At 50.0% G+C, this 25817-nt stretch overlaps 1 protein-coding gene across 1 annotated transcript in view; it reads left to right on the forward strand.

The window, feature by feature from the left end:
* The window catches only part of LOC144133305 (cell division control protein 42 homolog), a 114413-nt gene that overhangs the window by 727 nt on the left and 87869 nt on the right, over positions 1-25817 (forward strand). Inside the window, exon 2 of the mRNA XM_077666297.1 lies at positions 21978-22036. Coding sequence (XP_077522423.1) covers positions 21978-22036 — 59 coding nt within the window. The remainder of the gene's footprint in view (positions 1-21977; positions 22037-25817) is intronic.

The following is a 25817-nucleotide window of genomic DNA, read 5'->3' on the forward strand; positions in this document are numbered from 1 at the left end:
AGCCTTTGTGTTGCCGCCGGTAGGCAGGTCAGCGGTTGTGTCGGGGTCTACCTGAGCGACTTCCCGTGACTTGATTGAACCGCTGACGGTGCTTGCAGCTAGTTCAGGGCACGATTACATACTTCGATCAAGTAAAGCATACATAAGCGATTAAGTAATAAATCCGATAAGCTATAAGCTTTTAATAAATCCATTATTAATGGCAGTAGGCGTTGACATTATGGGAGCCTTGCGGTGTGCATATCATCGACATGGCCAACTTTCAGCTACCCGACTAACTTCTTTGAACTTTATAAATGGCTACCTTCCGTCAATTGTTCATTCATCTCGCTTCCGCACGTTTCATATGCTGGTGAGGCATAGGTCACACTGATACCATTCCGTGTGCATGCAAGGAGTCAAGCGGTGAATTGAAATCATTGTATATCGATTCACATTCAACGTGGACGCTTTCAAGCCAAGCTCTGAGTTGCTCTGATAGCATTGTGTAGTTGGGTTATTTGGTGCACATTTCGGCAACATGATGAGAAAGCAGAGGCAGTACTTGCAGTAACCCGCCTCTTATTGTCCGCAACTATTGAGAACGTGACCACTGCCACGTACTGCACAGTACTCGAAAGCTAAATCTTTCCTCACAACCTTTAGGTGATTTCCCCAACATTTGAAAGTGCATATGACGTTGTAGCTGGAACATAACAGTTAATCGAGCATTCGTTATCTGATTTAGTTCGTGCTGCTGCTTAACACGACGTTGTGGCCTTTCTTTTTTTTAATTGGTTTTTTGGGGGAAAGGAAATGGCGCAGTATCTGTCTCATATATCGTTGGACACCTGAACCACGCCGTAAGGGAAGGGATAAAGGAGGGACTTAAATCGCGTTTTCAATCCTCGGCGGCTCACTGAACTGTTGCTAGGAGCAGTTGCGTCTTCTGAGCTGTCATTGGCAATCGGTCACGCCAGCTGTGTATCTACCGCGTTCGCAGGCTTTGAGGGTGGGGGAACAATCGCTCGTAGCCACTTGGGTGTTCAAACGAGACTTCTTCGTGAGACATTTATTTACTGCTTTTGTGTGCACGCGCGGGTAGCGGCTGTTGGCGGCGCGGCCCCAGTTGGCTGCGTGCTGTGAGCTTTGGTTTGATTTTCATTCAGCCTTCGTTAACGAGACGGTGTTTGCTTCGTTAAGGGCTTCGGGGCGTCGTTACAGGACGCGTTTCCTTTTTTCTCGTGCTGGTGTGTTCTCTTTTCTTTCGCTGTCACCGCGGGCGCTCCACTTTTGTTGTTGCTGCGTCTATTCAAGTCAGCGGATTTAACTGAATAAAGCTAGAAACGGGAGTATTATATATATATATATATATATATATATATATATATATATATATATATATATATATATATATATATATATATATATATATATATATATATATATATGTGTGTGTGTGTGTGTGTGTGTGTGTGTGTGTGTGTGTGTGTGTGTGTGTGTGTGTGTGTAACCCGACGTCCTTGCCTCGTTTTTAGCCGACAGAGGACCTCAATATAGCGTCAGTTTGTGAGCAAATATTGAAGGAAACATTGCCGATTAGCCAGCACTGAACTGTTGTTGCATACGTGCCTAAAGTAAGAAAGGAATGAAAGATTAAGGACTGAAAAAAAAATACATGGAAACGACAGTCGACTAACTGTCCGCGGTGATGAAAACCGATAGTGCCCTTCTTCTCAGCAACAGTTTCTAAATCGGCGCTTTTACGTCAGCGGTAAATCTATGACGTCAATTCATCAGAAACAGCGTTGAACCGGCCTTTAGCCTGCTTTGCATCTGCTACTATTTATTCGTGGCTTGCTAGCTTGAATTTCGCGGTATAAGCTATAAAATCATCGTGGCATTCATTGCCTTTTCCGAGCACTGAAGTTCACAACACAGCGTTGAAAATGGCATAGCATTAAAGCAAACTGTTCGCGAGATGCATAGGCGGCGACTCGTAGACGTCAGAATATCGGCACACGGTCGTCGACAGTGCTAAGCGAGAGTGTAAACTTTCGATGCGTACACCTCCCCGCCGCGGTGGCTCAGTGGTTAGGGCGCTCGACTACTGATCCGGAGTTCCCGGGTTCGAACCCGACCGCGGCGGCTGCGTTTTTATGGAGGAAAAACGCTAAGGCGACCGTGTGCTGTGCGATGTCAGTGCACGTTAAAGATCCCCAGGTGGTCGAAATTATTCCGGAGCCCTCCACTACGGCACCTATTCTTCCTTTCTTCTTTCACTCCCTACTTTATCCCTTCCCTTACGGCGCGGTTCAGGTGTCCAAATATATATGAGACAGATACTGCGCCATTTCCTTTCCCCAAAAACCAATTATTATTATTATTATTATTATTATTATTATTATTATTATTATTATTATTATTATTATTATTATTATGCGTACACCCGATCCGACCAGTGCGGTTTCAAGACCAGCCCCTGTCGTTTTGCTTGTGAAAGGAACGCCACAGCCGCGGCCAGCTCCGGTTGCGAGTTCTGTTTATCTGCTACACGTACCGACGCAGCGGCCTTGCGGAAGCCAGAGAGAGAGAGAGAGCCGTTCACTAATCCTCAAGGACGACTTCCTTGCTTCTCTCAGTGACGTCACTCACTGGAGATTTCTCCTTGGTTCCAGTAAAAATGAAAAATTAAATCCCTGGCGGTGGTAATGTGCTCTCCTCTGCGCCAGCATCGCAGGCGCTGCGCGGCTGCTTTTTAATTAATTAATTAATTAGTTTTTGGGGGAAAGGAAATGGCGCAGTATCTGTCTCATATATCGTTGGACACCTGAACCGCACCGTAAGGGAAGGGGTAAAGGAGGGAGTGAAAGAAAGAAAGGAAGAATACGTGCCGTAGTGGAGGGCTCCGGAATAATTTCGACCACCTGGGGATCTTTAACGTGCACTGACATCGCACAGCACACGGGCGCCTTAGCGTTTTTCCTCCATAAAAACGCAGCCGCCGCGGTCGGGTTCGAACCCGGGAACTCCGGATCAGTAGTCGAGCGCCCTAACCACTGAGCCACCGCGGCGGGTGCGGCTGCTTTTTTTCTGTTAAACTTTCTGTAGGGACACTGAAGCCTAATTTAAGCTGGCTTGTGTCAATTAATTAAAGCGCTGTATTGACAAAGAGGCTACTGTAACTGAAAACGGATGCGATGTCAGTGCACGTTAAAGATCCCCAGGTAGTCGAAATTATTCCGGAGCCCTCCACTACGGCACCTCTTTCTTCCTTTGTTCTTTCACTCCTTCCTTTATACCTTCCCTAATGGCGCTGTTCAGGTGTCCAACGATATATGGGACAGATGCTGCGCCATTTTCCTTTCCCCCCAAACCAATTATTATTATTATTATGCTTTTTGAGCTAGAAACGGGGAGTAAATGAAATGGAGTCATCCCTACTACCGGCCATTGTCATAGCCTAATTGCGGCGCCGTCAGTATACGTTTTTCCGTACTGCAGAAAAAGTTAATAGAGCGGCGGTAAGCATGCCTGTGTAATTATGGCAAGTGGCCTTCGTAATTTGCGAAGCTTTGGGTTTCCATGCGCGCTGCCGTCATTCTGAGAGCACTGCTTGTTTTTTCTTTAGATGAGGTTGTAAGAAAGTTGTAAGAATATCGTCCGCGCCTCTATTTCTATACGAATGGACAAAAATCGTTAAAGACCACTGCGGCTACCCGCATTGGCAGAATCCGAAAGCAGTGACGCCTCCTCGACACTCGTCGCCTCTCTTTGTCCCTCTTTGAGTCCACAATGTTTGCTTCTAATTAATTAACTGATTAATCCATGTCAGTCAATCTTTTTGTTCGATTAATTATCACTCATAAAACGCATTTCAATTCATTTCAAACTGTATTTTCACTTTGCTTATTTTCCCGCTACTCTGCCGTCTACGGCTGTTTTCCCGTCTGCTCACTATATCGACGTCCGCGCTATTTCGACGTTTTTTGACATTATTGGCTGTAATTAACAAACTACTCATCCTATTGATATCAAATTTCTTTCGCATCATCTTCACATCGTCATCTATCGATCACAACCATTCGTTTGATGCTAGCTCTTCTGAGAAGGTCGCAATCGCTGCGGACACGTTTTGGTGACACGACCCCGTCGACATAGCCTAGAAATGCTTTCGCATTAATAGTTTCTACTCAGGGAAAGACTGGGTGTTTGGGATGGGTTGGGGTCTTTAGACAGTCTACAGACTGTTGAAAGAAAGTTTTGTAAGGGTTCGGACAGTGTCACTGGGTCGTCGCCGTACCCTCCGGACAGCTGCGACAGGGACACCGGGCTGAACCTGCAACCCTCCAGTCTGTATATAGGCATCCTGCGCTCCTGCTTGCCAGGAATATACGGCAGTGCCGTCAATTCTGAAACCCAAACCGAAAAGCAGCCGCTGCGGTAGGGTTCGAACCCGGGAACTCCGGATCAGTGGTTAGGGCGCTCGACTACTGATCCGGAGTTCCCGGGTTCGAACCCGACCGCGGCGGCTGCGCTTTTATGGAGGCAAAACGCCAAGGCGCCCGTGTGCTGTGCGATGTCAGTGCCCGTTAAAGATCCCCACGTGGTCGAAATTATTCCGGAGACCTCCACTACGGCACCTCTTCTTCCTTTCGTCTTTCACTCCCTCCTTTATCCCTTCCCTTACGGCGCGGTTCAGGTGTCCAACGATATATGAGACAGATACTGCGCCATTTCCTTTCCCCCCAAAAACCAATTATTATTATTAAGAAGGGAGCCAGCCGCTGCAGCAAGCGAACGGGGCTCTGTGCTATGCCCCGTACCTCGTACCCCTGTCACACGCTCTGTTGCGTGCAGCCTCTTCGTGTTGTCGGCGCGCTTGTGGGTCAAGTACGTGCCGAGAATACTGCGGCGATGGGTGAGGTCGCGGCGATGACGGCGAACAGCTAAGGCGCGTATGCGGCCGCCCGCACACGAGGCGGTTGTGAGTTAAACAGACCCGCGCGAGCTCTGTTAACGCTGCCGGTGCCAGGGATAGCGGACAAAAACAGCTTCGATGGCCGTTTTTACCAGACCCATAGAGCACGTGCTCACGGACCTTGGCGCGCGCAGCCAGCGGGTTTGAGGAGGGTGCCGCACGTCGCATGGGCGTAGCGATGAGTGACGTTGTGGGTGTAGTGTGTCTGGGTCTGCAGTCGGCTGCAAATGTTTACGGGCCACGAAAGTTTACAGAGCGTAAATTGCGGGGCTGGTTGGTTCATAATTGATGAACAGAAGGTGGAACCAGCTAGCGAAAACGGACGCAGAACAAGAAATAGGAGGCACAACAGGAGGTGTGCGTGCCTCCTATTGGTTGTCCTGCGTTCGTTTTCGCTGGTTCCACTTTGTGTGCAAACTTACACAACGCGGGAGCTGTGAAAAGACGAAAAAAAAAATGCTCCATATTTACCAGCTTAAGCTAAACGCGACTTCGGTGCGCTAGCACGTTTTCTCTTATTTTGGGTTTGTTTATCTTTATTTAACATTACCTAGAAAATTGGAGTTGCACCGAAATGTTCTTGCAGTCCTTCGTGCATTCGAGTCGTCATTCACTGTTCGGCGGTCTCTGAAGTCGCATGTACACGCCTATCTACTGCACGTAACTACGGTGCACTTCATCATTCGCCTCTTGTTTCGCGCTCTTCGTCTGTTTCCGCATCCCATTTAGGAAGGTTGCGCTGTCTCTGCCTACCTGCTTCTTCGGCTTGCCGCCTCACAATAGCCACCGGATGGGACGTGGTTCCGGTGATCTTATGGCAAGAATATAGCACAATACCATCTCGATGGCTCGTTCAACGCTTCCTTGACTTCAGTGTCAGCCAGACCGTGCTGTTTTTTGCAAATGAGGCACCTTCCTTCTATACTTTTTCTTCTTTTTTCTCGTTCGCTAGCCTTCGCATGTGCAACGAGCGGGAGAGAGAGCGCCTCGTAACTAGCATCATCCCGCGGCAAATGGACGAAGACATTTGCGTTTTCTTCTTCTTCGCCAGGCGGCTCTCTATCGAGGGGAATACCTCAGGTTTCGAGTGCTCAACCGAGATCCTTTGGGGCTTAGGAACAGTGCCATGGTCAACGTTAAAAACAGCAGAAATCATGTGAGAAGAGGTTAGAGGATTTGTGGAGAAGGGCAAGGGAGTAGTTTACGTGGAGTAAGAAGATAATTGGCAGGAAAATCGGAAGTAATCTAAGGTGTACGCTAGGATTTAATAGCTAGGTGCCGGATATCACTACCCCGACAGAAATGGATTATTACTATATCTATCTTCGTCAGTCATCCAAGAAGCCCTCACTTGGTCGTAAGCCACTGATGGATGGGGTTTATTGGCATCCCCTTTGATTCGGAAGTGTGGCTAGCACCCTTGCCTGGTAAATTGAAATTATTGGTTTAATTCTTACTTTTCCTTTTAATTTTCAGTCGTGTTTTGGGTCTTTGCCGTTCTAAGTTTTTTCCTTCTAATAGTCTAGACAATAATATATTTATTTCTGCGACGTTTTGTGCTATTCTTTCATTCTGCTTTTACGCCGCCGGTACTCGCGTCTTCTCTTCGACGATGTTTTCCATCATCATCATAGGCTGAATGTCTGATCCAGCTGCTGTTTCCATAATGTTTATTGTCCGTGATAACCGAAAACAATAGACAAAACAACTGCGTTATCTGCGCTGTTCGGGAAATATTACTCCGTGAAAACGGGCTATCAAACGCATCGGTCGCCTCGTCGGGATCCTAATCGAGGTTTTGTATGTTGCCTTCTTTATATCCATCATTCTGGTGTGCCCAGTTTTCTTCCAAGTGGGTTCCAGCTATGACTGAGGCTTGTGAAAAAGCAATTTCCAGATCATTTTTCCAACGGAGTGGAGTAGCGTATTGCCTCAGCACTGAGGGGATGGAAGGTCATGTAGTTGCGTCTACACCTTTTTTTTTTCCTTTTCTGGAGCGCCGTAATCCTTATCAGTTACGTTTCTTTACAGCTGTGTTTATTAGGTTACGCTTACGCCATGTTTAGAGTTCGTTGTACCCTCTAGGTCACCTTCCGAGATCCTTACAGGCATGCAGTGCGCCCAGTATTGTCTCCCTGCCACGAATCCATTGGGGCTTTCGCGCTGTGAGCTTTTCCACAAGAGTTTTAATGATATATCTTTAGAAGCCTCATCGGAACGGGGGGGGGGGGTTATGCCGTCGGAAGCTACATTCGCTGATTGGCTAGCGGGAAGTGGCGTCACCAGAAAAGGGAGCATTCCCATTGTCTGGAGGGAAGTTAGGTCACTTCCGATAAGGGCATCGACCGCTTGTAATGCGATCTCATCGCCAACACATCATATAATTAGGCGTCCATGTGAATTCTTTAACATTCACTTGAGTACATTTTGTTTATTTTACTCTTTTTCGCGAGCTGTTTAGTCGGATACAACTCAAGAACGAAGCGGGTTTTCCCCGTCAAAGGACCCTCTACCAAGGGTAGAAACTTGGGCGAGTCGGTAACGGTGATCCATGCTATGTGAGTGTAGCGCAAAACGGGACAAGGGACAAAGAATTAGGGCCTGTGTTGTGTGCTCCTTTCTTTGTCCCTTGTTCCCGTTTTGTGCTACACTCACATACCGTGGACCCTCTTCCAGCCAACGGCGTCGGGCGATTCTCACGACCCGGCTAGCGTGACAATGCAAGGAGTGGCGGATAAAAGAAAGGCGATAGTCCCTTCCCTCTGTGGTCAGGTGATTGTCCCCTCTATGCTTTGTGGCGCCGCTCCCTGCATTACTCATCTTACAGGAAATTTCTTTAGACAGTCTATGGATGGTCTATATACTCGTGTCTGTAAAGTCTATAGACTTTCTATAGACAAATCCTATAGACTAGCCGTTAGGCAATACAAATGCTATAGACAATCTATAGATTTATGGCCATACACTTAAAATGGACTTTTGTCTTTTATTATTATTTAGACAGTCAATAGACTATGAATAGACCAAGAAAAAATATCTATAGGAAGGCAGTAGAGTCTATAAGAAGTGTGCCCCTTCTGATAAGGGTCACGCTAGCAGGGTGATGAGAATCGGCCGTCGCCATTGGCTCGAAAGGGGTTCTTTGACGGGAAAAAGCCGCTCCGTTCTTGTAGTGCGATTTAGGTCAGCATCCGATGTTCTTGCGGGGAGCCGGAAATAACCGTGCAGTGTGTGTGTGCGAGCTGTGTGGCCACTCGGTGTGACTGCATACGTGCCGTATTTGGCATGCAGCGCTTGTGCGACCGCCTTCTTCTTCCACGCACGACGACAGTCGCGAGTTGTTATAGCACGCGCCGCCGAGATGTCGGGCTAACGCTGCGGGCACGGGCCGACAGAAGAAGAAACGGCGGCACCTGGCGCGTTTATCACCCAGCCGGCCAGGTCGGAAGCGCCGGTCGTTTCATCTTTTTGTCTCTCATGTACACTTTTTTTTTCGTTCTTTTTTTCCTCGCCTTTTAGCGAGGCACAGTCCCGAGACCAGTTCCACCGCGTACGCGCTGTGTGCTTGTAACTATAGATGTTGGCGGATGCATGCCTTCTGTAGACGCAGTCCGAGACCCGAAAGACGAGCTTTTCTAGCCTGCATGTGTATAGCTCCAGCTTTCCGCGCGAAAAACTTAAAATTGGCTCAGTGGTTAGGGCGCTCGACTACTGATCCGGAGTTCCCGGGTTCGAACCCGACCGCGGCGGCTGCGTTTTTATGGAGGCAAAACGCTAAGGCGCCCGTGTGCTGTGCGATGTCAGTGCACGTTAAAGATCCCCAGGTGGTCGAAATTATTCCGGAGCCCTCCACTACGGCACCTCTTCTTCCTTTCTTCTTTCACTCCCTCCTTTGTCCCTTCCCTTACGGCGCGGTTCAGGTGTCCACCGATATATAAGACAGATACTGCGCCATTTCCTTTCCCCAAAAAACCAATTATTATTATTTCCCAGTTACGCGGAAAATCCGGTGTCGACGTTGTCGGCGTAGGAGTTGTGCGCGATAAATAGGCTGGCGTAGGGTGGCTCAGAAAATAGGTGGATAAATGGGTACGGTAGGATATATAGGTGGCGCAGGGTGGCCCTGGAGAAGCAACCTAGGTGGGCAAGCTAGCTTACGTGACCCTGTGAGGTCTTGAAAACATGCCCACCGGATTGTGAGCAATGTAACCCACCCTGGCAGGTGACAGTTGATCGAGATAGGTTGCTCGGCAAGAGCACCTTGGGTCGCACAAGACCCGCCGGTGGCAGCACCTGCCGTCACAGGGCAGTGGGACATCACTTAATGGCGGCACCGTTGCGCAAGGATTGGTGGGAGGACTCCCAGGGACATATATGACTGTAAAGTTGAGGATGACCAATTCCGCATGTAGGGTCCTGAACTCATCAACTCTGTCCGTCATATCTTTATGGCGGAGCTTAACTGTCTTCTCCCATTTCTTTTTTTTTTGCGCATTCCGCTGGCTGCCTTTTGTTGACTCGGCGGTAGTAGCAGACGGCGCTTAAGTACATTTGTCAGTAATTAGAGACAACCGCAGGATATATTCAATGCACCGAATTCGTATACAGTTGCTTATGCGCTTAATCCGAAAATCAAATATATAGCTTTCAAGCACTTCTCAGCGAGCGTACTTTCGGACCCCCTTTTTTGTTATCATGTTTACTAACGTGTAGCTGTTAGTGGTTTTTGGGGAAAGAAAATGGCGCAGTAACTGTCTCACTTCTTGGTGGACAAGCACCTCAACGTCGCCGTGAGGGAAGGAAGGTGCGAGTGAAAAAAGAAAGAACCTGCATCTACACGCACATCGCTTTGCAAAAGAGCTGAATAATAGCAGCACAAGAAACGACAAGGTCTGATTGATTGATTGATTGATTGATTGAGCGCGGTTACAAACACCAAGAAATTTCAGCGACCGCAGCCTTTATACTCGTTAATGCAATGCTGTTCATATACAGTTGCACTCGTATTCCAGCAGCGATTCTGATGAAAGCCCACTTCCAGTTTTGTTTCCGCTCTTGTCTGGGCTCCAAGCAGCGTGACCCTGAAGATCACGGTTGTCTCTCTGCGGCTCGACGCGTGTGAGTCACGAAGCTTGTGACCGATGATGTAGGGATAGCGGGTGCCTGTTTACTCTGTACCACAAAGGCTGTGACCCGGGAGACAGCGATTGCTTTTCCACTGGCCCCCTTCATTTTGTCGTCGTCCCGGAACAGCAGCAGTGGGGGGATATCTTTACGACAGGCACCAGGCCGTCGCTAAAGCACACAGCACTCGGCGCGCTCTTTATTATACGCAGCCTTGGAAAAAGCCCGTCCTTGGGCGCCTTTTCGTTTCGTTTTGTTTTATTCCCTCAGCTCCCGCATGTATGTATGCACTGAACTAGCCTATTGGCCGACTCCAGTTTTCACCCCCTCTTCATATCTGGCTGCGTGAACAACCCTCTCTTCGGCAGCGACATTCTTCTCCTTGAAGGAAGGGCGAGGGAGGACAGGGTGCCGGGCTATGCTTGCGGGCCTGTCATCTCGTATTTATGACCATTTAAGGCGCCGTTGTATTTGCTTCTGGCTGGTTCGTTCGTGGTGTGGTTCGTGTGCGCGCGTTTTGCTCGGGCTGAAAGACGTTGTTTACTCGCGTCAGCCCCGCAGCCGCGTCTGTACTGAAATATAGCTCAGTGGCGTGGCAGATAGCGCCGAAACTATCCTAAATGCTTCGAAGAGTCGAAGTTCGCGCTTGATTTTTGAAGCGATTGGATGACGAAGGCTGTTCATTTCAAGGCTTTATAATGAGACTGAGCAGAGCCTTCCCCTGCGAAAACTTCCTTCGCCACTCTGTTCACGCTGTGTAAATCGTATCGTAAAGGTCGCGTACCCACGAACAGATGGAAAGAGGGAACGGAGGCGGCAACCGTACAATATTCTCTATTCTGTTGCTGTTTTGTTTTTCATTTTAGACTGTTTATTTATCATTTCTTATTTACGTTTATTTCTTAAACGTCCACGCCCTACTTAAAAGTCCACGCCCTACTTGAATCGGAACCCACCCGTGTTGAACTCCCGCGTGCGTGTCATCTGACTTTATTCATTTGTTTACTTATTTGTTTATTACTTTGATTATTGTTTTCAGGACACGTAAATGTGCAGCTGAGTAGCAGTGTATGCCTCCCTATTCTCGACCGATCCCTCAGTGTCGGCAGGTGCCATCTTTTACATAAGGCCAACAACAGAACAATAGCAAGCTACCCGCAGCTCACATCGCTCGTCTGCATCGCCGTTCTTAGTGAACGATTTTGTACGTAACAACTTGGGCGGGGGGGGGGGGGGGGGGGGGTGTTGCTGGTTGCGACCCCAAAACCTCTTGATAGTTCCACTTAACATTATGTGTAACCATCTGGAAAGTTTTCTCGCTTCGAGATGTACTCGGCGTTCGCGGCGGGCCTTCTGTACGGTCTGTTGCCCGTCGACAAAACAAAAAAAGCGCGTTTTGTAAGGATATTTGACTAACCAGTATGATAATGTCTCCTTGTTCAACGAGTTTGCCCCGTTTGCATCAAAAAATTAAACCAAATATAGGAGTCCCGTTTTCAACGACGCGTTTGTATTTGAGAAAACTTTCGGACGAGTCTACACCTGACTGTCTGATTGTGTTCGTTCTGGACTGTCCAGGACAAGGAAACACTACGACCTGTGATCACAAACACCACTAGGAGGACTCATGGCAATCTGACTGAAGTCGAGAGAGAGAGAGATTAAACTTTTATTTTGCGTCCCACGCCGAAGTCGAGTGGGAGCAATTCACTTGGTCTGGGCATTGTGACACAGAGAACATATCACCAATGGTATCTGAGAAAGGGATGGGAAAGATCCAACTCAAGAAAGAAGCGGCGAGATTAGATCAGCCTTTCTTTTCATTTCATTTATTTACCTTAAAGGCCCCTTTCGGGGCTCGATTAGGATGAGGCTGATCGGAAATCAGTGGGAGGGGTGTACAGGGCACGTAATGCGGGTAATAATGAGGGTGGCGATAATGGCGACGACGATGTACGGGTCCGAACAGCCTCGCAGCTATGTATACAGTCCTGCGGTGAGCTCGTACCAGCGGTGCGTATCATAACAACCTCTACAACACTGCCCTCATCGATTGAGACATTTGTATGCACACCGACAAATGATGACGGCAGCCTCTCTGTAACAGAAAGCGCGGCTCTGTATCGGCACTAACGAGGCATTCGCCGGTGAAACGAACGTGACGTTAATGTTCTTTGTTTTTTCTTTCTTTATCCTCGTTAGTTCCTCCAAAATCGCCAGCTTTTTTTTCCCCAATTATTTTCTCCGGTTTCTTTTCGCTGACCTCTCTCGCTCTCTCCAGAAACGTCTCGCGTCCGCGCTGACAGCGCCCTCCTTCCTCAAAGTAGGGCTGGGCAGTATAACGTCTGACGTGCGCCCTGACCGACATCCCTTTCCACTCTCTGATCCGCCTGGAATGCGCTCTCCCGTCGCCGGCGTTGGCCTAGAGGTGGGGGGGGGGGGGGGGAGAGGTATTAACGTCGGCGCGCTAGATAGATAGATGGCCTTTGGATGTCTGCCCACCTCCGCCGCTCCCGTGTGGTCAGGCCAAGAGCGGCCCTCCTTTTGTGTTGGGGGAGGATGAATGCTTTTGGCAGCCGGGATCTCCTTGTCTTGCGTATATATACGCGGCTTGTGTGTGTGCCGCGTGTTTGCTGTAGATAGAAGAATAACGCATTGTAGAGGAATATGGAATAAATGTAACGAAGGATTGAAAAGTATATGGCTTTAATAAGTGCAAAAGAGGCCGCATCAGTTCCCACTACGTGGCGGTTCCTTCACAGGGACCGAAATCTCAATTCACGGACGTTTTTCAGGGCAACCTGGCAAAAGCAGTGGCTTTGTTTTGTATTGGCTTGTTTTGGCTTGTTTTTATATTGTCACGTGCTGTTTCTCAGGTCGCGCATGCAGGTCACAGCGTCGAAATATCTGGCGCTTTCTGGCCGCTCAATGCTGCTGTGAGTGAACTGTCGTCCTGTCTTCCGTCACAACATGGTTTAGGCACTGTTAATGTATAACATGAGAAAAATAAAAAAAATTGTTATCTCCTTCATACGTGGCCGAATTTTATCGAAACAACACGATAATATATATCTGCGAAAAAAATATGTCTGACAGTTGCGAATAGACAGATTTTCAGAGTCCTGTCGCTTAACGTAAAAGTGGACCACTCAGCTACCTTAACAAAAATTATCCTGTCGTCACTTCGGCACTGAGTTGAAGATATCTTATGGGCGGAGGAAAATTGTGTAAAACAGAGGAAAGAGTACTTTTTACCGATGCATTAAATCGATCCCGGCCGCGGTGGTCGAATTTCGATGGAGTCGAAATTCTAGAGGCCCGTGTACTGCGCTATGTCAGTGCACGTTAAAGAACCCCGGGCGGTCGAAATTTCCGGCGCCCTCCACTACGGCGTCCCTTATAGCTTGACTCGCTTTGCGACGTTAAACAACCATAAATTAAATTAAATATTTGGAGTAGTCATATTGTCATATTACTTTCATATTACTTTGGGACAGTGTTTGGAGCCGGTAGACGACGGCCCGGTTCGCCCGCGTCTTCGCTTCCAGCCGTTCGACTTTTTCACTGTCCTGTCACATCAGTCTTGCCCAGCTTCTATAGTCAGTACCCTTCGTTGTGTACTCTTATGACGTGTTCTTGAAACGCGTTAGGGGGCAATATTATGGACGCTTCGGTAGCTGGAGCTCGAATAACGGCGCGTTTGCTTTTCACTTTCGACGTGCCCCATGCGCGTTTGTCGTTGAAAGCTGCGTATAGTTGTTAAATCTCCATCGATCAAAATCCTACGGCGTTCGCCCTGTGATCGACACTCATCCGTTCGTCGATGCATTTTTGCCGCGATGACTGTACTGCAATCCTCAATTGTCAACTACCTGCGCGCAGGTATAAATAAGAAAGAAAAATAACCACCGATTAGCGTAGTTAGATCAGATGCGAATTATGTCGTGTCCAATATTCTCGGACAAAAATCAGAGCAGATGCTAGACCTGCTAGAGTTTACTTTCGTGAAGGTATGCGTTGGTTTGGGCGGCGGAAACTCCCGAGTGGCTTCCAAGAGTAGAGCCCTTGTTGCATCTGCGCGAGTTTCAATAAGACAAAACCAACCTGTGGCCGGCTAATCACAACGTCTACTGATATATTTTGTGTATATACACATTGTTTTCTGCGTGCTCTTTTGGTTTTTCCTTGTTGCTATGTGTAGTTTGTTGTTTTTGTGGAATGTCGTGCTATGCCGAAGCCCCGTAATAAATTTAAAAAAAAAAACTGCCATCGCCGCAGCAGATCACGCCTCGTGCTAAACTGCAACACACTCTCACGCTGGGGATTCCACATCGTCGTCTTCATCCAGGCAACCTATTCATAATTATTATTCATATTTTATTACTGTGTAAATAGTTTTTGTGTATATTACCTACAAGAATCCCGGGTTCGAACCCGACCACGGCGGCTGCGTTTTTATGGAGGCAAAACTCTAATGGTGTCTTCGACTGGTCGCTTTAGATCGCTCTAGAGCGCTCTGAGAGGCAACCGCACATTCGGCTGGTCTAAACCGGCCGCTCTGACTACATTCGGCTGGTTCTTTCTGAGCTCTCGCCTCCAGCTCAGAGCGCTCCGACGCGCTCCGAGAAAAAAGTCGGGGCGGCTCCGAGATGAGTCCCACGTGACAGAGCCACTTCCGCCTTTTCGCGAAAGCGGTGCGAGGCCTCGGCGTCCCCTGCGCATAGGCAGAAGCAAGTGTAGGCTTTTGACGCAGTCGTGGCGTCCTTGCTGTGTTGTGTTTTGTGAGTGCCGCGCTGTGTGGGGCAAAATGTCCAAGAGACGCCGGGTAACTACGCTAGGAACGCGGTCTGTGTTGCTGTCGCATGACAACAGCGATTCCAGCAGCAGCTCAGACGAGGACGACAGTGCTACCCACAAGGCGATGTTCGAAAAATGAGCGCCCCATGGGACGGAAAGCCGGGGTAGCGATCGATACAGGCTAAGCGGCGACCGTGATGCAAACTGTGTGCGACCACGTGCGGCTAAAGGTAATCAAGGAACCTTTGCGGCTACTGTTGACATCAGCAGCGCTGCCGCGTAGTGGTTCCGGAAGTTACATCCCCCTTCTGCCTCCTTCGCTTCCGCTCTAAAAACTCGCTGACCATTCGGCTTGACTAGTTTCGCTATGCGCTCAGAGCGAGAGCGGCTCCCACTCTGACAGATCCTAACCGGATCGCGGGAGCGACCAGTCGAAGACACCATAAGGTGCCCGTGTGCTGTGCGATGTCAGTGCACGTTAAAGATCCCCAGGTGGTCGAAATTATTCCGGAGACCTCCACTACGGCACCTCTTCCTTCCTTTCTTTTACTCCCTCCTATATCCTTTCCCTTACGGCGTAGTTCAGGTGTCCAACGATATATGAGACAGATACTGCGCCATTTTCTTACCCCAATAACTAATTATTATTATTATTATTATTATTATTATTATTATTATTATTATTATTATTATTATTATTATTGTATATTACCTCTCTCTCTCTTATCCTCTCTTCCTGTTCCCCCACCTCTTTTATTTCATTTCTCCATTGTGCCCGCTATCCTTTATTTCCGCTGCCCCAGCTCGGGTGCTTAAGCATCGGTATCCGATGCCATGGGGTTGGCAAAAGTCTTTTCCTTCCTTTTTATTATTATTGTAATAAAACCTCTTCATCTTCATCAACTTCCATCAGCGGCGCGGACAAGTCAGATCAGCTTAACCTCGATCGGAGCTTAACCGGAGACGTGCCGACGACACAGCAGAAAAAAACATGAGGCTAAACACATGCTTTAGCACGTCTACTCGGTTTAACTACGTTGAAACCATACCACACGTTTTTTTTATCTCCTTACCAGATCCTACGGGAATCTATAGGCTGCGTATGCAGGCCACCTAAACAATCGCCGGTGAAGGGGAAGTGCCGCCCACCGTTCCTTCCACACTTCCGCGGCTTGACGCAGAATTCCGGAAGTGCCGTTCGCACGTCATTTCCTTCCGGCTTTCTCCTCGGTTCAGTCGTTCGGGACCAGTCCCAGGCCGATCGGTCGCCTGGCCGTATTCACGCTGTTTCTTTGTTCAGAGACTGGGAAAGAAAAGCTGCCGGCTTTCCCTCTCTTAGTTTGAATCGGTCTCGCCGCTCACTGCACAAGGAAATGGGAAAGGGGGAGAAGGGGGGGGGGGCGGTGACAGCTGTTGTCGATGCCGCTCGTGCCTTCGCGCGATGGGTTCTGCGATTGCGTCTCCCTGCCCTTCCTATTCTTTTTTCTGCTCACGTGTTCCCCTTACAAAATTTTTTAGGCAGTCTATAGACTCCGTAGACTTCTCTTTAAAAGTCTATAGACTGCCTATAGACTAACCCTAGAGAACAGTATATAGGCAATACAAATCCTGTAGACAGTCTATAGACAATCTATAGATTTGCGGCCATACACTTTTAGTAGGCTTTTCTCCATAGGCTATGAATACACAAATATATATATATATATATATATATATATATATATATATATATATATATATATATATATAGGATGGCAATAGTGTCTATAAGATGGCTTGGTTTATGGGGGTTTAACGTCCCAAAGCGACTCAGGCTATGAGAGACGCCGTAGGGAAGGGCTCCGGAAATTTCGACCACCTGGGGTTCTTTAACATGCTTTCACATCGCACAGTACACGGGCCTCTAGAATTTCGCCTCCATCGAAATTCGACCGCCGCTGCTGGGATCGAACCCGAGTCTTTCTGGCCGGCAGCCGAGCGCCGTAACCACTCAGCCACCGCGGCAGAGTCTATAAGAAGTCTATAGACTGTCTATAGACCATTATTATATAGGTCGTATACTGTATCGAGTTCCTTACTTTCCCTCATAGCGTCTTTTTTACATTGCCTTCCGCGACAGAGCACGATGTCGGGCCAGACATTATGGTGTAACGGCCGGGGCAATCGCTTCCTGGTTCTTTTTTTTTTTCGCCCGCTGTTCAACGGGATAAACAGTTTTCAACCCTTCCTATTCGCTGCGTGCGTCGCTGCATCCTGTGTGGACCGACGCGATCTCACGCGATTCTTCATCGTCTACAGCACTTTACCGCCCGCGTTCCGTTGGGAGCTGTAGGCTAAAACCAGATAGAAAAAAAACGTAGTCAAGGAATATCGAGGGCCAGAAATACGTATACACGGGCAGGTGTTTCGCGCAGGCCGCGTCGACTCCGCGGACGGCGCCGATATTCGTGCACCAGGCTCGCTATTTTTGGCGTCTCAAGGAATTTTTTGCGTCCTGGCGCGCTTGGTGCCGGTATGTATAGACTCCGAGATCTCAGGTTAGCTAGTGCGTTCTTTGCGTTTCCTCGTCTTTTGCGTGGGCCCCTGCCTGCCCTACCCGTTCTTAGAGAAGGCGACGGTTCCAGTTTGCATTCGTTTGCATGGGTTTGGCGCAATCTGCCAAGTTTTCCGCTTCTGTGCAGGCAGTGCTCCTATGGAACGGGCGTTGTCTCGTGTGTGTCAGTGAGCACAGCACTTTGCGAACAGCAGGCAGCCTTCTGGCGTAGTGAATGACAAGACCCGGACACTCTGGGAATGTGTCGGCTCTATCCACGGAACCAAATTCTGATATGTACATCGTTGTCTTGTACATCGTTGTTGATCTGTACATCGTTGACCCGCCGCGGTGGCTCAGTGGTTAGCGCGCTCGGCTACTGATCCGGAGTTCCCGGGCTCGAACCCGACCGCGGCGGCTGCGTTTTTATGGAGGCAAAACGCTAAGGCGCCCGTGTGCTGTGAGATGTCAGTGCACGTTAAGGATCCCCTGGTGGTCGAAATTATTCCGGAGCCCTCCACTACGGCACCCTTCTTCCTTTCTTCTTTCGCTCCCTCCTTTATCCCTTCCCTTACGGCGCGGTTCAGCTGTCCAACGATATATGAGACAGATGCTGCGCCATTTCCTTTCACCAGAAACCAATTAATATTAATAATACATCATTGTCTTTTATAAGCATTTCATTTACTAAATAAACAAGCTGCCATTGAGAGATGGTAGCTGCTAGCGGGACTAATCAGCCACATCAGAAATGGAGGAATACGGAAGTTGCTTGTTTTGTTTGTTTGTTCGTTTATTGCGTGTTTGTTTGTCGGACGCACTCTGAACCTTTCGGTAGCGGGAAAGCACGAACATCGCGTCGCAGCATTCGGTGCATTTAACGCGGCGTCATACGTGATGCGCGTGCTTCTGTTTAGCGCCTTGCGCTCTAACTTTGGCAAATATGCGCGAAGGCATCGTCCTGTCGGGCGTTTCCGACTTGCGGGATTCGCTGAGCGGACTTTGTGAGGCTAGTATTGAATATTACGAGTAAACGGATTCGGCTGTCTCATAAGTGAGCGCTTTATTGGGAAGCAGTTCACGGTCATTCCGGAATTATCCGCGCAACACATACTCTCAATGCGTTATTGAATTTGTGCACATTCGTACTCTAAATTCAGAAGCACTTAATCGTGCCGTCACTCATTCGTCCTAGCTGAGGTCCCGAAATCGGGCATTTCTAAAATGCATTGTGCTGCAGACAGATTCATTGGGAGCGCGTCAGCCTTTATGCCCCCTTCCTTTACTCTTTTTTTGGTGCTGAGATATAATAATAATTGGTTTTTGGGGAAAGGAAATGGCGCAGTATTTGTCTCATATATCGTTGGACACCTCAACCGCGCCGTAAGGGGAGGGATAAAGGAGGGAGTGAAAGAATAAAGGAAGAGGTGCCGTAGTGGAGGGCTCCGGAATAATTTCGACCACCTGGGGATCTTTAACGTGCACTGACATCGCACGGATGTAGACCGCTCTGAATGAACCTACTGTCTTACAAAACGTGCCACCCAGTGCCGCCTCTGTGTGAAAATAGCGAGTCGAGCAGACCGCGGTCTCACTCGGAGCTGCTTTCCTAGCTGCGTCTAATAACGATGCCAGACCCTGTATAATTTCGTCCTCCCCGACTGCCACCCCGCCGGATGGCATGTGCGCTGGCGTATTGTGCGATGCATAATGCATACGGGAGCGTCTGTACGTGTTCTCCGGCGACCGCGTTGCGTTGAACGGTCGCGGGTGCGATCTCGCCCCGTGTAGAGAAGGAGGGAGAGGGGGAAGTAGACGCGGAGCGAGGCTGGAGAGATGCGTGGGAAAATGGCCGCACGCTCCGTTAGGCAGGAGCCGCAGCAGCTCACGCTGGCTGGCTCGGCGCGTCGGCGAGAGGGGTTGCTGCGGAGGTTGGCCACCTCTTTTCCTGTTTGCCCAGTGCGCCCGTGCAGGCGGGCGCGTTTTGTTTATTATTCTTTTTAAGTCCTTTTCTTTTATTTCTTTTTCTCTCTATCAGCTGATCATGCTCGTCTTATTACCTGCGCCTCGCCGAAGAGCGCCTGTTGTATGTATTTGTTTGCAGTTTTCTCTGTTCGGTGTGAAGAGCCCTACCGCGAGTGGTAGTGTGGCCGGGAGGTAGCGCATGATACGCGCAGCTCTGGTTTAGAGATAACTAGGATGTTTTGCCTCGGTGATCTACCCGATGATAGTGATGATTAAACCGGTGTCGCGCGCGGTGGCTCAGTGATTAGGGCGCTCGACTACTGATCCGGAGTTCCCGGGTTCGAACCCGACCGCGGCGGCTGCGTTTTTATGGAGGAAAAACGCTAAGGCGCCCGTGTGCTGTGCGATGTCAGTGCACGTTAAAGATCCCCAGGTGGTCGAAATTATTCCGGAGCCCTCCACTACGGCACCTCCTTCTTCCTTTCCTCTTTCACTCCCTCCCTTGTCCCTCCCCTTACGGCGCGGTTCAGGTGTCCAATGATATATGCGACAGATACTGCGCCATTTCCTTTCCTCCAAAAACCAATTATTAAACCGGTGTCGCGGGTTCAAAAACCCTGCGTGGGGAGCCGTAATTAAAGACGCCATATGTGGGAGGTTCGGGTTTTCGTTAACGAAGAAAACGAGATAAAACGCGCGTGAGCCAGTTGAGGTGTTCGTAACCGTTCCTTCCCGATTCATACACTGCGATGTACTTTGCAGTCCGCGCTGTAGAGCTTCGAGGGGGGGGGGGGGGGTAATTTGGCAAATTATGTACCGTGCTTTCGGGCGATTGATAAGCCTCGTTTCCAGGTCTTTCGGTTTGTGAGTGGCCTCGTGAATGCCGAAGCAGTGCGGTGCTGGTTAAGAGTCTAATCGGCCGGGAGACGTGCGCCGATACCTTGCGGGAAAGCACGAACAAGTGTTTATCGTATCTCTCTGCGTACGCTGGTGCCAACGCCGAGAACACGGATCGTCATTGTGTGCGTGGCAGGGCTACTTCGGTTTCACAGATAAGGGTCGAGTGACAGGCGGATCGATGGCCATCGGCGCCACTAGAGGGTGGACGAAGAGTGGACAGATGTGGTGAACCGCTGAGCAGACAGCCTCTGTAATCTCGCCAAACTTCTAGCCAACAATAGGCGCAGATCTTGATCGTGGCCGGAAAAACAACCTCCCTCTTGGACGCCACATCATTGTTTGTCCAGCCAAGCTCTGCACCTGCGTCTCTCTCTCTCTCTCGCACGTCAAGCCTGCCGTGCAAAGTCCGCCAACAGCCCCCGTTGGCAGTATTCCGCAATATCTCGCTTATAAGCGGCGGACGCTGTCTGTGCACCGCGCTTTAGAATCGGCGCAGCGCGCGCTGCCGTCTCTCCCCGGGAGCGTTTATCAATCCGCTGTCTCCGTGTGACGTCACCGCGGAGCGGCGCATCGTTCGAGCGTGCTCCAAGCTGGCCTTCGGAGCCCGAATGACGGCGCGTCACTGCGTCTGTAGCCTGTCTGTCGTCTCGTTATCTCGGTTGTCCTTGTTATTCACTTTCTGCATATTTCCTCTTATCTTGCCTGTGCGGGCGGACGTATCCACGCGCGCTGTCTCCACTATCTGCCGGTGGGTCTTCGTTATCTGCACTGTGCAGTCGCGGTCGTGTGTGAGATGCGCCGGCGACGCGGCGTGCACGTATTTAATGCGATAGCATTAGAGACCTCATCGCGAAAAAACAACAAAATAACAAGCGGGTCGTCGGTCGTAAAATTCGCTGACTGGCTGAAGGAAAGTGGCCTCACTAGACAGGACAATTTCCATTGGCTGGAGGCGAGCAACTTGCTCACTTTCCTTGCTTCAAGTTCGTTGTCGTAATATAATTCGTTTTTGGGGAAAGGAAATGGCGCAGTATCTGTGTCATGTATCGTTGAACACCTGAACCGCGCCGTAAGAGAAGGGATAAAGGAGGGAGTGAAAGAAGAAAGGAAGAATAGAGGTGTGCCGTAGTGGAGGGCTCCGGAATAATTTCGACCACCTGGGGATCTTTAACGTGCACTGACATCGCACAGCACACGGGCGCCTTAGCGTTTTTCCTCCATAAAAACGCAGGCGCCGCGTAAGGTTTGGTTTGGTTTATGGTTTATATGGGGGTTTAACATCCCAAAGCGACTCAGGCTACTCTTCTATTTCGATGGAGCCGAAATTCAAGAGGCCCGCATACTGTGCGATATCAGTGCACGTTAAAGAACCCCAGGTGGTCGATATTTCCGGAGCCCTTTACTACGGCGTCCCTGGTAGCCGGAGTCGCTTTGGGACATTAAACCACCATAAATGAAACCAAACCATGTATAGATACTGGAGGGCGCAGTGAACAAGCCAATTAGTGGCTTCACGCGGACTGTACCCCCTCGAGATTATTTCAGAGAGAAAATGAAAGTCTAGAAAGCAGTTGTAGAAGATGCCCGTCCTACAGGGAACTTCGCTGTACACATTCGCGAACCTTGCTTGCTTTTCTTAATTGTACGCAGGCACGCAAATTTACTCCTTTTCCGTATTTTTTTTGTTCTCTCCTGCAGTGGTTGTGACAGTGGACAACCAGCCTGTGCGACTGCAACTCTGCGACACGGCGGGACAGGTAAGCTGACGTCACCGCTGCAGCAAACTCGCGTCTACGTCTGCTTTGTCTCCGTTTGTGTTTTGTTTTTTTTTGTTCTTCGTTTATCCTTTCTTTATTCTTCCTTTGCTGTTACCACAGGAGCGTTCAGAACGCCTTCCCGTGCCGCTTACGTCGGCTGTCCGATATATGTCGAGCCGTGTGCTTTATACTTGCGGCCCTTACTTCCGAGCCCAACTGCAATATAGTTGCGAGCACAATAATTCACGCGTGGGGTCACCGCATAGGACTCGGATACAGATAGTTTCGGCCTTTCAGTTGTATATACTTGCGCTCTATTGTCGGATACAACTCAAGAACGCAGCGGCTTTTCCCCATCAAAGAACCCCAATTCCAGCCAATGGCGTCGGCCGATTCTCATGAGCCTCCTAGCCTGACAATGCAAAAAGTGGCAGATGAAAGGGGATAGTCCCGTACCCGCATTGCCACGCAGATTCCTGCATTCAGGATAGCAGGTTCTTGAGCGTCGGTCGACGCCATTGGCTTGAAGGGGCGTCATTTGTCGGGGAAAATCAGCTTCGTTCTTGAGTTGTACCTTATTACGGGCATGGAGGTTTGAAGCAATCTAGAAGACGCCCTTATGTCACTTTTTATCTAATAACTGTCAGTGAATTGGTTCCGCCATGCTAGTCGGTGCCCAATCATGGAGCCGAGAGCGACTAGAATATTTGTTGCTATAGCAACGCCCGAGCATCTGCCGAGACGGCAGCTACTGCGGAAAACCTCTCGCGCTTCGTTGAGCCCAGTGAGCGGCTGAGTTTGCTGCTGGCGCCGTTTCCATGACTACGTCGTCGTCATGCCAGATAATCTCGGTGCTCCTTCACGAAAATAAATAATCACGTGACTTCGGCCGTGCTTTCTGCAACGCCGCTGGGATCAACGTTTATAGAACCATTGGCTGGGATGGCTGGAGCCTCTCCTATGTTTAGGTATTGGTATGTACGGTTTATCGTTCCTAAGCGGCGCATGGCTTGTGAGGACTTCATAGTGGAGGGCTCCGCATTGATGGCGACCATCTGCGGTTCTTTGTAAAGTGCGCTGAAATCGAACAGCACACTGGTGCACTTGCCAAAAATGTGTGCATATGGCAACAGCAACCGTGACTGACGATCATTTCGAACTTTGTCTCCAAAGCAGTAGTAGTGTTTCCTTTTTGAGAAAATAAAGAACACATTATGGCTCTAACAACTATAACTGGTGTAGCGGTTTCTAGTTCCTTATTAATGTCATAGCTTTAGAGGCCCCAATGAGGCCATAAAGTTCGCCTCTTGGATACAGGGAAGTTACGTCACCCGACCAGAGCATTCCCATTGCCTTGAAAGAAATGCCGTCACTTCCGGTAAAGTCATTGACAGCTGGTAATGCTGTCGCATTCCCAAAACATAATAAAATTGGGTGTCCCTGTGAATTTCGCTTAGCACGTACGTGGCCAGCAAATGCGGCCGTAAATCGGTGGGGTCTTCTGGGGGTGGCGTGTGAAACCCAGTTGTTTGCGGTCGTTTGATCCAGGTCCAATGCTCACTTCCAGTTCCGGCCACGCGCGGTCGCTCTGGTGCAGAGGTGTAGCCCGGACTGTACGCAAGAGGGCGCGGTTTCGGCATCGATCAAGGGGAGGGGGGGGGGGAGTGTCCCTCTGACCCCGGAGGTGGAGGAGATTGCTGCGAAGTCAGTCAGTCAGTCGCCTTCCCTTACCGGCATCATTCTCCCATCGGCTTAATCCGATAAGCACAAGTCTACGCCCTGACTCGTTCAGGAGTTACTGCAACCCGGTCCGGTAGCGACGTCCGGATTGCCTCGCAAGACGTTTCGGACCCTCCGCGAGCATCTCGAGCCATCGTGAGGGCCATTAGGCAACACGCTCCGTCGTGTATATAAATGTTCGCAACCACGCGGTGGCTTGGCTTCCTGCCTGGCTTGGCTTCCTGCCTGGCTTGGCTCGCTCTCTTCCTGCAACCGGGAGCGCCCTGCACCTGTTACAAGCGGAGCAGTAAACAAGACGAACGCGCTCTCCGCCTACCCTGATCTAAGGCCCCTGAGAGAGCCTCATGAAAATACATGGACTTGGGGCTCGCCCTTGCTGTTGCGCTCACCTTCGGAAGATTAGCTTCGTGTTCCTGGATGCCTCGGCCTCAGCGGGACCCTATCCGATACATGAGACTATTGGATTACGGCTATCTGGGCCGGTTATCTTTCTGGGAGAGGTCGCGTGATACACCTGGTGAAGGCGTCAGCGATGTTTGCTGTCCATGTGCGTCAGGACAGTGGCATGCAGCTGGGTGCGGAAAGATACATCGCCATGTTTAGCAGTGTATGCGCTCACAAATGCTATCGTCATCCGGTGCGGCAAGGCACTGGCGGAGCCTTGTCGTATGTATAGGTGTAGCGCACGGACACGTCATAATGAAAGCGAACAAAGTCCTCTGCTATGGTAAGCAAAGCCGTTACGGCTTTTAGTTCAGGCGCATGGTATGGGGATACAGGAAAATAACAAGAAACGAAATTTAAAGCCATTGGTCTTGGCCCAAGGAGTATACAACTGTCTGGTCAGTTCAAACCAAGCACCGTAACCCGGAATTTGGCACAGCCGACAGCGGCCTCTTGCATAATCGTTGTGACCAGTTATCAGTTTTATCTTCCGCTATGTAGTGAATACGGGATGAAGGAATTCGCCGGGACACCTAATTCCATTATGTATTGGAAGTGGGAAAGCATTAGCATGTGTTTGGGCCTTTACCGGATGTGACGTCATTTCTCTCCACGCAGTGGGAATGCTTTGGTCTGGGGACCTCACTTGCTTCCAGCCAAGGGGGCGAATTGCATGACCGACGACGCATTTTGGCCCCGTGGAGTTCCTAGTGCTATGGCATTGAAAAATAAAATACCAAACTCTCGCTATGCTGGCCTCCAGCTTCCTCCCTCGCGCGCGTGCTTTCTCGCGGCGCCCGAAATTAGCGCCTCATTAGCGGTCCGCGCGAGTTCGCGCCACTCTCGCTCCCTGCAGCATAGTCGTCTTCTTCCCCCCACGGCGTCAAGCTCTCGCGAGTTCTCGGCCCCCACTGCGCTCTCCGCTAATGCCGGCCGCGGCTATTTAAGTCGGCGTCGGGAAATGGTCGCTCGCTTGCACGAGGGGGCCAAGGGCCTCGCTGGCGGCGAACATGATGACGGCAGCAGCGATCCTCCGTGCCTGCCTTGCCTTGCCTGCTTTGCGCGTTGTTTGGGTGGGATGTGTATACCCCCTTGCTTGGGCTGTAGTCGGTTACTATCCCCTCCCCCCCACCCCCCAACATCAACTTCAGGGCTGTGGGGAGGAGGGTGCAATGACCTGGTGTCGCGGTGCACCGCACCGGGCCTAGGCCAAAGAGATCGGAACCCTGCCGCTGCCGCCTCCGGGATCGGGTAAACTGAAACGCCACGTGTATTACGTGTGCGTGCGCGCGTTTGCGTGGTTATGATAGGTGCATCGAGGAAGGAGCGCGGCGCAGAACGCTCTCGGAGGTGCTGCAGTTTGGCCGTAGCTTGTCACTGCTCCTTCGCCGCCTGGGCTCTCTTTTCCAGCGAATAAATATGGCCGTGGTCGCCTCACCTTGGACCGGCCACCACGCGGCAGTAGTGCTCGATGCGCCGAGTCGCGAACGCTGGCGTGAAAACTGGCGGCCGCCTCACCCGCGGCGACTAGCTTATTTTACAGCGAGAGCTGTATATCGGACCTTCGGAGAAATAACGTCGTCGTAGTGCGCGCGCA

Source organism: Amblyomma americanum, chromosome 5 (genome assembly GCF_052857255.1).
Source record: "Amblyomma americanum isolate KBUSLIRL-KWMA chromosome 5, ASM5285725v1, whole genome shotgun sequence".
NCBI lineage: Eukaryota > Metazoa > Arthropoda > Arachnida > Ixodida > Ixodidae > Amblyomma > Amblyomma americanum.